The sequence below is a fragment of the Lampetra fluviatilis genome, chromosome 13 (genome assembly GCF_964198595.1).
Source record: "Lampetra fluviatilis chromosome 13, kcLamFluv1.1, whole genome shotgun sequence".
NCBI lineage: Eukaryota > Metazoa > Chordata > Hyperoartia > Petromyzontiformes > Petromyzontidae > Lampetra > Lampetra fluviatilis.
The window spans coordinates 7,747,214-7,762,680 of record NC_136287.1 but is presented as its reverse complement, the minus strand read 5'-3'; the positions used below and the strand labels follow the sequence as shown (position 1 = coordinate 7,762,680).

Here is a 15,467-nt window from a genome sequence, read left to right as displayed (position 1 = left end):
ATTTAAAATCGGGTCCGTGTTTTTTAAACGCCCTGTAATTGTACTGTTAAGCCAAGCCTATAGGCCATAATACAACTAGCAGTACAGGATTTACGATCCCTTTCCTATTTTGTCCATCGAGCTGCAATAAAGCGTTGATGAGTAACATCCTGCCTTTCTCTTAGACCTCATCAAACACCATCATAAAAACCCAGGGATGCTAACATTCACGACCATTAAAGGCTGCCCATATACCAGACCTTCTTCGGCCATACGAGGGATGGTTAAGTGCCATGGATTAAAGCAAGGAGCATGACAGTTGTAACCAGGATCCAGGCTTAAGCTGCTCTATGCCATACACCGCTTTGCGTCTGTGCTATTTGCCTCGGACGAATTACAAACTGACAGCAAAAAAAGTCGACCACAGACCCGGATTTGAACTCATGGACGTCTGATTGTGAGTCACGGACTGTAACACTGTGCCACTAGGCCGGATAATTATAATTCATCATCATCATCATCGGCCATTAGCCATCCACTGCTATTTGAAAGTATCCTCAAGCCATCGCCACCTGTCATGCAATGCAACAATCTATCTAGTACCTGCACATTAAATGATTTCATCACTCCATCTGCTCTGTGGACATTTCCTCGGACACATATTCCATTCCTGGCTGCCAATCCACTATTATTCTTGACCATTATCCATCATTCGTTTTCGTGACGTGTCCTGCCCAAGCCCACTTACAGCTCATTATCACAGTATATTTAGTGAAATGCCTCTTATCTATATCACTATTACCACTGGCACATATTATCCGTGGCCATAATCAACCGGTGAAGAATCCTATGATCTGCAGATGTTATTTTCTTATTGTCTGTTGGGTTTTTTTCACAGACAAGAGGATTGACCTGGAGGTGATAGAACATTCATTCTATTATCCACATTTACCTGCAGACAACAGCCACCTGGGTACCACTTTGTCATTCAATTATCCACATTATTTCACGGATAAAAGCAGCGAGCCAAAAATGGCACCAAATTCACCCTGCTATCCATATTAATACCATAATTATCATAATCAGCCATGGTTTATTCTTGTTGTACTTACAATCACGTTACAATATTACGGTAAGAGCACCCCCATAGCTACGTGAGTAAGAAGGGTTTCACCGATGTGATCGAGCCTAAAAGGGTGAAAAGCCCTGGCTCTGTGTTAATAGTTTAAGCCCAAGTAGGTGTAAGGTGCGTAAGCGTGTGCGTGCAAGCACTCTCATAAGAATTCTGATAAATGTGTCCCAGTTCGCAGTGCTGCAGAAGCACACGCAGCGGAATTCATAATTGACGTTTATAAATTCAACAATGTGTTTTATTCTCTGTTATTTATTTTCTCCAAATTGCAGCACAGGGAATTATACAATGTCCTAGCCAACAACACTGATGCACACAGTGCCTTATTTACAGGATATATTCCTGTAAAGCGGATATATTGGACAATGTGAAGCTATTCACAGTTCCTTGTATTTGAGTTTTACCTGCCCTTCGCTAGGAATGACCTTTACCCCCTCCTACTACATAACAACCCCGACATATCAGCGAATCTCCATGGAGACCAGGAATCAAGGCAAAAATGTTGAGTGCCTGTAGAGGCATCAGGTGTGAAAGTTAATGGGGAAGTCCAGACAGTGCAAACAAGGAACACTGTCGACCATAAAGTTCGACCTACCCACTTGAACGCGGTGTATAACTCCACACAGGCCCATAATGCGTCGTTAAAGTCACCAACAAACCGCCAGCAAATAGCCTGGTCCATTTTACAAATTGGCAAAGGTGATTGCAGGGAACAGAGATCAGTGGAACCCCGGATCAACACAAAGCCAATGTGCAAAGTTGGCTAAAACCATTTCGTCGTAGTCATCATACAACAGTGGTTTACCCTGTAAATAGTAACAGGGGTGCAGTGGTGGCATGGTGGCTAGCGCAGTGCGCTCGCTGCGAGGTTGGCGACCGCAGTTTTTGATTTCCCAGCCACAACTAATATCAGTGGCAGATGATGTCCGAGCCGGTCCTGCCCCCTGTCACAAACCCGCACCTAACCAGTGTGCTCAAGTATGGCCAGAGAACCCCGATAACCGGCACAGTGCGGTGAGAACTTCATCCAGCAGTAGTTTCATAAAGGACTTCCAAGTTATATATTATACAACCACAGTATATTCTACGATTGTACGTCCTTGGTGGAGTGGTCACTGATGTTGTATTTGACCTTCAATATGCAAACTTGAGTTTACAACCAAATTACTCTGCAGCGTTTAAATTCCGCATTCAAATTTTTTAAACTTTTGCACCAAGTTTACATGTCCGAGTGCTGACCCGTATGCGAGGTGAAGGAGACGTCGGGGCAGCATCCAGTTCCAGATTTTAATTCTTGATTTGTATGATTGATGTTACTCATCGCGTGCAACTGGAGAAGCAGCCGGCACATGAATAATTTAAAGGTCGAATCACCTGCCACGCTGCATCCCGCGGCAACTCAACCAGAGCCAGCATCCGCGATCGGCACCAACTTCCCTCCTGTCGGGGTGACGGTGACACATGGGCAACGTTCCTATTCGGTGGGACCCAGATAAAATATAACCCATAGTCTGGAAGAATCTTTACCCAGCCATCTATATTCAGGCTGTAGACCTTCCTTTTTTTTCACCGCTCATAGCCAACTGCCTTTTTTCTGTACAAAGTAAACATGCCCACTGTTTCTGTACAGCTGCTTGAGATTACGTCGCATTTTGACGCTATACTAATCCGCATCATATTGTAGCCACCCTGATGCAGCACCATAGCAGTGAGGCGAGGACACACCTCATTTCGCATTCGATCGTAAGCCCAAACGACGGCCAATTGTCGACGCAAATGCCCCGCGCGACCGTCACCGCTGTCGCCGTCACCACCTTTTCACTCGCAGCAGCCAGCGAGCAAGCGAGTGAGTAAAACGCAGGCGATGCGACGCCCTTTGTGTTGGCATGTTTTATGTTATGCTCAAACAGAGCAGTTCATTATGCGAGCGGGATGGGTCCAGTCCACAAACCACTTTGAAACACCGAGCCGCGAGGAGGGTTGAAACGCACACCTCTCAGCACTCCGCCGGCACGTCAATTATTGAGCGCTGTTTCTCCCGCACGCTCTGTAACATCGGTAGTGACAACAAGACGCAGATCGCACACTCGTGTGCCCACCGCTCACAGGAATAATGACAATGTGGCAGCCAGATAAGCGAACACGGCCAGGAAGATGTACACCACGGAGTGAGTGTCTTGAGACTCTGTGAGCCTTTCTTGCTCAACTATATTCCACATAGCCCATTCTCAAAATAATAATGCACACTACTGTACAGTGAATTTTACAATTACTGCATATACAGGGTGAATATTTATTACGTAAAATTTTAATCTAATTTTGAGCGGTGGGCACATATGAAGATGTGATGTCTTTCCAAAAACGAGTGGAGCAAGGGCCTGTCCTCATGTTTAATTCAAGCTGCTTTTCCAGGTTGGCACCATGTGCTTTTTTATATGACAGCAATGCATACATAAACTAATTCAATTAATAACAGCACAGTGCCAAGAGCTCATTATAAAAACCTCTGCTCGCTAAAGATCTAAAGCAGCAGCAGCAGGGATCCCACCTCCACTACTTGGCAGCCAGTCGAGCAAAAATATCGCTGTGGTGTATTCATGTCTTGTGAATGCAGCGGCGCACATCGCATTAAAAGGATAATTCAGCCAGGCTACAGATGTTCAAATGCATCGGTGGCAAAACGCAAAATAAAAGGATGCTCGTCTCTAAACACACGACACACCAAACGGTGGACCTGGTGTATCTGGAGTAATTACTTTTAACGAATGCTCGATCCTAGAATGCAACCAATTTAAAATTGCTGAAACTTAAAACGTCCATTGCATATGGTGGCACGATGCGACCCTCATGTTCGGGTGATGCGAATGAGCTAGACTTATATATTTATTTTCTTTTAAAAGGGCAGTTGTATTATATCTGTTACCCTGTTCTCTCACTTCAATTATGGTGCAGGGAGGTGCACAGACGCGCAGACAAGGGATCCCTCTCGCAGCATGGACACTCTTATCTTGTAATGTTTCTCTGAATTTACGATGTTTTAAAAGGGATCTGACCAAGCCAGCATGTGATACCGGAAATTTGGATCTCATGGAGTGTTGATATGTATAGATTTGTTTCTGTCACATTGTTATTATGCTGCGATTGTTTTATTATCCTTGCTGATTTTACTTTTATTCCTTTTTCGTCACGTTGATGACATAGGCCACAGATGTAAATGAGATTATCCTGGTCTCATGATTTTATCATTAAAAACAGCAATGGTGAATCTACTGCTGCATGAAGGCAGCCCCAGACTGCCGCCACCTCTCCACGATCCCGCGATGTGATAAAACACCCCGCACTTGCGCACGATCTGATTTAATCGCTCCATCTCCTCGATGGGCGTTGCTCTCGGATGCGCTCTTATCCCTTGGCTGGCCGTCCGTTATTATTCTTGATCATCAGCACCATCCCTTCCAGCGACATGTCCTGCCAAGGCCCCACTTACCTTCCTGAACAGTTTAAATTACGTCATAAACCTGTGTATGTTATCAGATCCATGTCTTCTTCTATCCATCTCTCGATGTAATAACGAGTTCTCGCCCGGTTAAAATAAAATAAAGCTTTTACTGGGGACGCCGCGAGAGTCGGAGACTTGGAGCCACAAGTCCAGCTGCCACGCGCAGCAAGACTAATGGAGGTGCAGCGGGCACGGGAACGGGCGGTCTGGCCACGTGCCCGGCTGCGGTCGCAGCACGCGGAGATCCGCACCCGTGGACTCCTCCTGCTCCAGACCGCTTAAGGGGGCTCCTCCTCGGGGAGTGCTGCAGCCATGCCTCCCCCCACCTCCCCAGCACCCACCCCCAACATACACAGCTTTGGGGCTGATCCCCCCCCCCTCCGTCAGCTGCCTGAATCGTTTCAGTATTCCCCCCCCCCCCCCCAATTACATTCCCATTGCACGAAAGGCGTAATGTCATGAGACGGAGAAATTTACATTCAGAAATAAGTCTCAGAGAATGGCCTCCAAAGGGCAATGTCACAGCGCTACTTCTGAATACCCCGATAAGCCTCTTGATCCACACGAGGTGCACACCTTGTAAATGCATTGCGCAGGATGTCCTTTGCATGTCTAAGAAACTCAACATTTGAATCCCCCAGAGCAGGACCAATCAGAATTTAGTGAAAAAAATAAAAACATTTTTTTTGTACAGTACAATAATTGGTGGTGACCATCAACTGACGGACCCTTGAGACTCCAGTTTCGTCATGGGTGGCTGCTCAAATTCGAACCCAGGACCTCCACGGTACCGGATGCGTGCTCCGACAAAGTGCCGGTCCCCCCCTGAGCCACCCAGCCACCGCTCACACTCAATAATTGATTCGCTCCTACAGCCCTACAATTTAGGTTTAACAAATTGGATTGTGCTTTATTTTTTTTATTTCATTAACTTGGCTCGCTCAATCTTTGGCGCAAACAGTGTGGCCGCTAGTGTATATTCTTTATGCATTCTGTGTGAATTTCAAGTAACAAAGGAAATGCTTTTGTCAGCATTCGTGGATTGTCTGAGGCATGAAGCCGACGCCACTGAAATACACCCTGCTGCTGATGCTGCTACTGCTGCTGAGAATAATGAATAATTCATGAAACGGGCTGCATTTAGTCGTACATCTTCATGTGATACATTTTGCATCAGTTCTGATCCATCCTTTGCGACGTTGATCATGTGCCGTTTTAATTTATGGGAAGCGTTTACGTTAAAACAATGATGAGTGGAAAAGCATCTGTAATCTTGTATTTTATATGACGTAGCTTGCTTTAGGTTAGAAGATTACCAAATGAGGTGCATCACCATTCTATATTGGTTGATTTTTGACAAAGAAAAATGCCCCGAACAAAATAATCACCGAATAACGATTTTTAAAACCATAGTCCTTCCTTTAGCTGTGTTAGGTTTCCCAAATATATATTGTTTAATATTCATCTTCTTGGTTCTTTCGGTAAAGTCACGTAGAAGGGAAGTAATAAAATAATAAAAATAAAACTTAATAAAATAATTCTCACGACGTTTCGGCCACAATGCAAGCAGTCGTCCTCAGAACCAAGAAGATGAATCCCTGCAGTCACGAAAGCTTTACATCGAAATTGTTTAATATTGTTTAACAAAAGTAAATAAATGAGCTTGCTTTTAATTCTCATTCAATAAAGTTGAAGGTCAAACCAATTACAGCCCTTTTAAAATACTATGTTCTATTAAATTAAAAGGCAATGGACCCACCTTCAATTATGTAGTCTTCCTCATCAGACAGAAATGAAACACAGATGGGCACCACGAAAGTTAACGACATTTCTCCTCAAATGAGCAATGAGGTGGTACTCATCTCTTGTTTTCAGACCTAATCCAGCGGTAAAACTTCTCCATTCCTATGGCAGGGGTGAGTCTATCCAGAGAACAACCACTGTTGATTTCCCCACAAAGCGGTAATCAATTTATTAATCTCAGATGGATTAAGGGCTGCATCACTACCACACCCAGGCAATATTATACCTGCCAGCGACATAACATTCATTTTTAAGAAATCAAAACATATAGAAACTTAAGCACAACATATACCGGGCATACTATAAATGTAGACAAACTCGCCGTCTGTGTCACCCCCTTCTCGAAGTTGCCCTCTGCCAAGTCCTAGGCAAGTGCTAACGTGCGACAAGAAGTCCGTGCCATGAACCGGACACGGCGTGCTTACCGTGCTGCCCTCCGGCTAGTGGGATGAGCAGCAACACCAGACCAGTCCGACCCTGCTCGTGCTCTCTCCCCCCCTCTCTCTCAGGGGTCTTCTGCCCTGGGGTGCCGAGGACATGGCGACTTGCGCAATTCAAAAAAAATTGCATAAGCCAAGGCTTGTCATAACTGCCGATTCTAGAAGGGAGTTAGGAAAAATAAATCTCGTAAAAGTTTAGGAGAGAATTTAAGGATGACGGATACTAAACTCATGTTTAATGTTTTGCATTGAATAGGGCCACATTGCTTAGATGGAGTGTTCTTGCCAATAACATCTGTTAACCAAGCACCATTTACATCGTAAGCCCGGTGAGACCCAAAAGATCCAAACTGGTACCAGAGTGTGTTTGCTTTAACAAATAACGTTCGATAATATCGGTCTGGCAAGCTAAGAAAACGATTGACTAAAACACAATTGTATTAATACATGAAGACATAATGGCGTTATGATTCTATATGCTTGTACCTTAGGAGGAACTGGTTCAACACAGGTGCCTGTCACAGCCACCCTAATGTTGCCGCGACTCGTGGTGATGCCGCAGGTACCGTGAGAACAGGTTGTAAGGGTATGTAAATTGCCAAGTAGGTTATTTCTAGGCGTGTAACAATGCACTTGAATATGATGTCACTAACTTGTTGTATTCCTCTTTCTGTGTCTCAAGTGTCATTCAAATCCTGACCTCTTCGTACTTATTTGCACATTTTTAAGTATTCCCCCATCATATTGGTCAACGTCAATGTTTCGGATCAATATTCCAGAGCAGGCAATATACATGTATTCTAACTTTATTCTTAGGTACAAGAACCAAAGAGTAACACATTGACTGTTGTAAAGAGCCAGTGGGCTTGGGCAAGACATCGCGAGATGAAATAACGAAGGGTGACCGAGACTAATGATTGAATAGCAGCTAAGGCGTCATCCATTTCATACGTACGCAAAAATCTGTCAAAACTTGACCCCTCTCCCCTTCCCTGTACGCACGCGGACTTTTTACCCCCCCCCCCACCTGAGTACGTTCGCCTGACGCACCCACCCCCCCGAATCCTATAGAATGCCCGATATTTAATCGATGCAGAAACGATCCAGGATTAATAACATTAACGTGTTTAAGCAAACAGATAGTCCACCGCCGGACTATCTAACTCATGCCAGTAGACCCCCCCATACGCAAGCGTACGCATTTGGGTTAACCCCCCCTCCCCCATCCATGCATACGTACTAAATGGATGGCCCCTAAAGGGAACACACCCAAAAGGACTTCCCACCAAGAAAATTGTGATGTGATGAGCTAGTGTGCAGGAGCTTGATAGTTAATTGCATTTCCGGACCATGAGAGATGGCAATTGCTTGGGAAGGTCTTTACCCAACAGTGGAAAGAACATGGCTGGTGTGAAAAGTGCATTGATTCATCATTTAATATTGTATGTATGGTGAACTTCCTTTGCACCGCACGTAGCCAACCGTGCTAATCGGAGATGCTAATATTGATTCTTATATACACATTGGATCGCAAGAGCAATGTTTTCCATTGATATAGGTTACACGTAACGGGTTCCTGTGACCTCTGCAGCCACGAGATGCCACATGAACCCATTCTTGGACCGAATCACAAGCCTGAATTAGAAAAGTATTTCACTGCAGTATTAATGCATTTTGAAAGTGACTGAATGGGTTATTGATGCTGAGCTCCCAAAATGGGATATTGATGCTGAGCTCCCACAAATAAGTTTACAAAGCTGCTGTCAAATTAACACTTTATACAATAAATGATCATGACTGTTAAACAGAAAAGTGTAAAACTGCTCTTTTTATCTTTTCTCCAGTTGCATAAAATAGTTTTGCTTGATGTTTAGCTTGTAAGCAATTTAAACCTTCATTGAAGAGGTGACTAATGCATTTCTGCTTTTAATTGGAAACCGGTGATTTTAAATGAAAACAAGTCTCTCGGGAGGTACTGCTGTGTTGCGGAAAAATTGGCGACACAGCCGTCAAGATGGTGATTAAAACCTGGCCAAGAAAACACGGCGAAAATGTAATCTGCTTTTAAAATCGGCAGGGAGCTCGGCACCTTAATCTGCAAGCACAGCAGGATGGCAGAAAAATATATACTGAAATAATATAACATTAATAGGTTTGTGTAAAAAAGGCCCAAGTTAATAAGCTTTACAACAGCAAGCCTGACATGCCAAAATGAATGTCACTTGTATCATCAGCTCTTACTCTTAGGGGTTTTTTTCGGTAAAGTCACGTAGGTAAAAAATAAAATTAATAGAAGTAAAATTAATAGAAGTAATAATATAAATAAAATAATTGTTTTATAAAATAATTTATTTTTATTATTTCTTCTATTAATTTTATTTTTTACCTACGTGACTTTACCGAAAAAACCTAAGAGTATGAATCCTTGCAATCACGAAAGCTTCAAATCTAGAATTAATATCATCAGCTCTTGTCAATTCACTGCTGGATGAACACCACCCAAAGCCACCACCATCTATTGCGATCGTTTGTGTACATGCCTTCAAATGAGCAAAACGAATAACAGCAAGTTGATGGCTATTGGTCACATTTAATTATTTTAATGATGTATCTCTTTTGATATTTTTTTTTCTTTAATGAAATGGTTAGCTTCATAATGCATCAATTAGCCTGATTACACTAATAGTTATTTTCAAATCCACGTTCAGCCAATGACAAAGACATCTGAAATGTTGATGATGCCAGCATATTGATTTGTATCCATTTCCATAAGATGGCTTTTTAAAAGTGTGAAATATGGCCAACTATATTATTCAAACAGTTAATGTAGTGTACTATGTGGACCCATCTCGCCAAAACAAGGATAAGTACTGAATTTTATTTACAATTGGGGACACATTTTTTTTTCACAAAACACTAAAGTTTATCATTTTGTATGCTGCAGCACAGTAGCTGTGGTGGAAGTCTTGTTGATACGAGATGCCAGTTAGCAAAAGGTGTCTGAATAAAAAACAAAAACGATCCATCAGTACCGGCACAAAAGTGCTGCCTACTGTCATCACCTGCTTTTGAGAAGATAGGAAAGCAGGGAAGGGAGCGCTAATGCAGAGATGTAGAGATGCTGTGGGCCAGGCTACAGAGGGGCATTACCATTTGCAACTGGAGATGAGGTTGGTGCAGTATTATCTTGGACGTACAGTGGGGGGATTCTGTCGAGCGGAAAACCTGCGTAGCCCTAACATGACAGCCTCAACAGTGGCCGGTTGGCCATGAAAAAACAAAAAGTCCAAACCACTGAGACTTCTCATTCAGGCAATCGCGTCAAATACAGAAAGGCCAAGCGTGACCGTTGTGGGGATGGGGAAAAAACGAGCGTCGTTCGTTACAGCATAGCACTAAGCAAACAGTCAAATCGGGAGCCCCCTATCCCCCTTCTTTGTAACCCGGTGCTTGGGCACTTCTGGTCGGTGGGCCACAGTACAGCTGCACAGCCTGCACATTCAATAGCTACGCCACTATAGGACCACAATTCTACGGCCCATCACTTGCTCGCTCAGCGCCACAAGTTCAAAACGAAGAGTAGTAGGCGACGGAGCCACAAACAAGGACGGCAGATAAGTTTCATGGAACACATTTGCCAGTTGCAGTAACGGACCTTCTAAAAAGGCACAATCACAGCAGTTTATTTTCTCGTATTGACGACAACTTGACCTCAGCTGTTCAATATTAGGAGTCACGTACACTATAGATTTTTATAATGGGTTAAAAGTAAAACTGCATATATTCTTGGTTAACAAACGAACCTACTGGTAATAACATGCACCTCCAATCAGCACGGTTGCTACGTTTAGTGCAATAGAAGTTCAACATACATGCAATTATGCAGTTTTTTATTTATCTCAGGAACACATGATTTTCCTTGTGACAGCCACTGAGCGGTTCAACTCAAATCAGGGTTCAGAGATGTCCAAACACGAGTCCCATTACAGCTGTTTAGACAAAGATTTCTCAGTGCCAACTTTGGCATGAAGCAAAATGTGAACGTAATAGATATAAAAATTATACACACAATTACTACAAAGATATCCCTAGGACAATAGTGAATGGGTAGTGTGTACGGGAGGTCTGTGTTGAGTGCACTGGACTGCATTCATCATAAAGTCCAATAACAGAGCAGTGTTTGTGTTCGGCAAAAGGTATTTTACATGTTTGCACACAATATACGGTTACAAAAGTGGCAACATGACAAAGCATTATAGAACAGGAATCGTAATTACCTGCAAGAGTGGGCACAAACATTAACTCAATTACAGCTAGCAACACAAAGACTTTATATTCAAATACTTTGTTTGTCGGGCAGTGCTGTAAAGATGTCTTAAAGACCACGTTGCACTGCATTTGATAACGTTATTTGTGTGTTTTAATATTCCTGTGAATGTGTCATTTATTATTTTACTCAAAATCCCAGTTTCTTGTATCCCCTTGGCCACCTAAATTGCGAGTTACATTTCTAAAGAGCCAAACTTAAGCAAGCCAACATCCTTAAAAAAAAATGTTGCCTCACCATCAACAAACAATGCACTAGCCTGGCATGCACCACAACCAGGAATTGGGAGGCATGCTGTAACACAACTATGCCTCAACGACATCAGAGAAAAGTCACAAATCAAAATATCGTAACCAAACTCATTATGAACATGAACTTTCCAAACAAATGTCACCCATGCTAAACTAGATAATGATCAAAGAAACACGAGTAAACACGTTTCTGGAACACGCCCCACGACGTGTGGTGTTGTGTGCAAGGTGAACTTACCTCCCCAGCTCTTCTCCGATCTCATAATAATCCTCCACGCTCTCCTGCCTGAAAATTGCCATTCCGGAGACCATTTGCCCTTGATCGCCGACAACATGAGCTTAGGCAGAATCGGCCTCCCTGGAACGCACGCAAGTCCACGGAGCACAATCAGCGCGCGGGGCCACGGGACACCTCCCTGCGTGAGACACACCGCACAGACTGTCAGAAAGACACAAGCAGGTTGGGGAGATCGGGCCAGCACCATGCCCCACCTTTTTTGTACATAGCCAACCGTGCTAATAGGAGGTGCGGGGAGAAGAACAAAATAAACATTAAAGCAGTTCTACAGGAATTAGTTTTCAATCTAGATTTAAAAGTGCATAGCTTCAGTGGCTTCCTAATATCGGAAGGAAGAGCATTCCAGACAGCCGCAGAAGCGCATCTTAAAGCATGTCATGCATGAACAGTCTTTGTTCTATGGCTAGCCAAAAGCCACTGCGAAGATGACTGGAGTTCGCATAATGGTGTATGCTCCTTTTCAGCAAGGTATTGTGGTTCATTTGTATGTAATGAGTGCGATCTTATGTGTAATTTGTCTCCTAAGTACTGTCACATAACAAATGGTAGTCATTGTACGCTAGATGGGACAAGTGAAATGTGGAGTGATGTTGCAGCACTGCACTATGAACCCGGTGATCAGTTCAATTTCCGGCCATGGTTTACATCAGTGGTGAGTGAGTGATATCTGAATAAGTCCTAGCCCCTCTCTTCATAAATCCGCACTCATGAGCGTGGTGAAACATGGTCAAACAGCCCCCCCACATTCAAAAGGCATAGGGAGGCCTACTTGCAGTAGCAGAATGATAAAGGGCTGTACATCACCAGAAGAATAAGCCCCAATTCCACTGATGGGCATACTGAGAATTATCAGTAGTACCGAAAGAAAATTGTGCTTCTTACTTTCCAGCCACCACTCCCTGCACAAGGCACAATAAGAATTCGTTTTAAATACGAGTGACGTACAAGATCTAAGGATTTTAAGACAGTGAGACTGGTTGAACATGTAAGTGTTCTCCACGAACTGACAATGAGAAAGTTAATGCCGCCATAAAAAAGATATAGATCTCCCGTATAGCCTTATAGGCTGTTGGGCCAAGTGCTGTTCGTGAGGGCCTAGTAAGATCAGCACAGCGCGAGGTTGTCGCCAGCACCATGTCCAACCAACTTTGTCTCCCCAGTGCTGAAATTTATACACTGCATCCGCTACTCATTTAAGGCTGAGATAACTAAGGGGAGGCCTAGGGCATGTTCAGATATCACTCACCGCTCGTGTTAGCCGTGGCCAGGAATCAAACTCAGGTTGCCAGATTCGTAACCCAGTGCACTAACCACTTTGCCACTGCTTACAATTAACAGACACACATACCCGAGTATAAATGCAGTGTATATGAAACGCATCCCTGGAGAACAGCCGGTGGGATGGTGGAATGCAGGCACATGCACACAAACGCATAAAGAAACCTGCTACAAATCAAACAAGCGGAATGTTTGGCCACAAGCTTGGCACAGGTCCTGAGTGAGAAGAGGGGGGGGGGCTGATGGTGGCAAAAGGACAATGACCACCTACAGAGGTGGGAGGCCGGGTGCGAAGGGGGTGGCAGATGGGAGGGGAGTGGTCTGTCAGTTATTCAGGGAAGAAATCTCCAAGGAAGTGATAAGGATCAGTAGCTTTCAACCGGCCAGTCCATTCAACAAGCGGGCATTTGTTCTGATAGCTCTATTCGCTACCCACCTCAAATCGCAAACCCATGACCAAACACAGACTATAGCGTCTCAAGGTGATCCGGCTAGTGGTCAAAGAATCCGAAGGGTCGGCTTTTGCAGACTTGATCCACTCACGTTACATCTTCGTGTGAGTGTCGACAAGAAGCAGTGCTACTCAGCCTTCCCAAGGTAATTTTCCGATCACTTCTTCTGGGTGCCAGTGGGCTCGCGAAAGGAATGCTCAATAAATTTCGATTTAAAGCTTTCGTGACTGCAGGGATTCATCTTCTTGGTTCTTTCGGTAAAGTCACGTAGAAGGGAAGTAATAAAATAATAAAAATAAAACATAATAAAACAATTCTCACGACGTTTCGGCTACAACGCAAGCAGCCGTCTTCATATTTTTTTTAAAATATTTTTATTATTTTATTACTTCCCTTCTACGTGACTTTACCGAAAGAACCAAGAAGATGAATGCTCAATAATGAAGCAGACCAGTGGTTTTGAAAGGTGAAAAAGCCAAGACACTTATCGGACATGTTTAGTGTTGGCCCCTCCAGGGGGTGAAAGCAGGAACCCAACGGAGGAGTGACACTTATATTGTTTTGCACAAGATGCATTGCAAACATCAACACGCTGTGTTCTGTAGCTCTTGGTAACGGAATGTGGCTGCGCCCCATGAATGAAACGCACACAGGCCGCCCATCCAAAGCTAAAACGTAGGCTTTGATGAGAAAGGAGGGCACAAGCCATCGAGTGTTCCCTTTCTCAAAACCATGTCCTTACTTTATAAATACTAGAACTTGAGAGCGACGAGAAACTAGAACCACTGGATGCTATTTTTGATGCTAAAAGGTACAGCAACAAATAAGCAACTGTACAAACACATGTCCTATAGCCTTGCGTATCCATGCTATTGACAGTGCTACTGGACATCTGCACATTTGGGCATTCACCAGATCTGCTTGACCTGGTGAACACTTGCCATGGGAGGGGCTGCATGGGTCAGGAGACAAAAAACAGGGCGGTCACTATGTCTCATACACGTAAGCTGAATTATCAGCCGGTGGTTCTGAACGCACAAAAAACCACTGCATGGCCCCTTAGCTAAATAAGTTGGCAGCAACAGCCCATATATTGCATACTTCAAGGCAATTGGCTGTCATAAATACCTTTGCGGGTAACAAACAAAATACAGGCTGCGGTGATGCAATGTCACATTCATAGGTCGTTTTTTTTTTACACACCCACTCTCCAGGCGAACGAGGTAACACCTTGATAGCGCTTCAGCACAACGTACGCATGAATCGTTCCTTTAATCGCACAGCGGGAGGTGGCAGGTATCGGGTGGGTGAACCATGCCGTTGCCAAGTGACTCAGAAGAATATAAGAGATCTTGGAGGGGGGTGAAGGTGAACTTGTCCCTGCCCAGTCACCTCGTGCGTGTCCCCTTCTCTCGGTCTGAGACGCCGCATGTGAGAAAAGCAGAGCTATGACTGATCCACACTCAATTTCAATGAGACAAGAAGGCAGACTTTGGTCCTTACGAATTATCCCTTTTTGTCGTAAAACGTTCCAATTGGCACGGTTAGCTACGTACGGTGCGGAAGAAGTTCAACATACATACCAATTATGGGTAAATTAAAAAAAAGTTTATGGGCACATTAACAAAAAGTATGGGGTACACCCATTTCATTGAAATGGAAATCTGTCCCAAGCAGCAGGTGGTGGATGGTGTGCGCGTGCCAGTGTAAAACACATTGCATATATCCCACACCATATTAAGTCAAAAGCTATCAGGGGTCGTGTGCTTCATCAAATGCTTCTGGAAAACATTCATCCAGAAGGCATATAGACTGATGGACCAACATTAATTTCATTTGTACGTGGTGAAACAAATCCTGTTTATTTAAAGTACAAATAGCATTGTCTGTTCATTATACAGTAGTAGTACTGTACACTATTGTAGATATATATGGTCCGGTGCTACTATTGTCCATCTGCATTTTGAGATGATTTCATCGATCCATCTATATGGTTTGGTGGACGTTG

General features: G+C 43.8%; 1 protein-coding gene across 3 annotated transcripts in view; it reads right to left on the bottom strand.

The window, feature by feature from the left end:
* Window positions 1–15,467, bottom strand: part of DAPK1 (death associated protein kinase 1) — a 68,971-nt gene that overhangs the window by 50,023 nt on the left and 3,481 nt on the right. For 2 of the 3 annotated variants that reach the window (XR_013637312.1, XM_078862219.1), the window contains exon 2: window positions 11,670–11,847. Coding sequence is in view for 2 of the 3 variants with exons in the window: in XM_078862219.1 (XP_078718345.1) it covers window positions 11,670–11,743 (74 nt within the window). In the remaining variant the exon portion in view is untranslated. The remainder of the gene's footprint in view (window positions 1–11,669; window positions 11,848–15,467) is intronic. The other variant, XM_078862220.1, reaches the window with a different exon arrangement.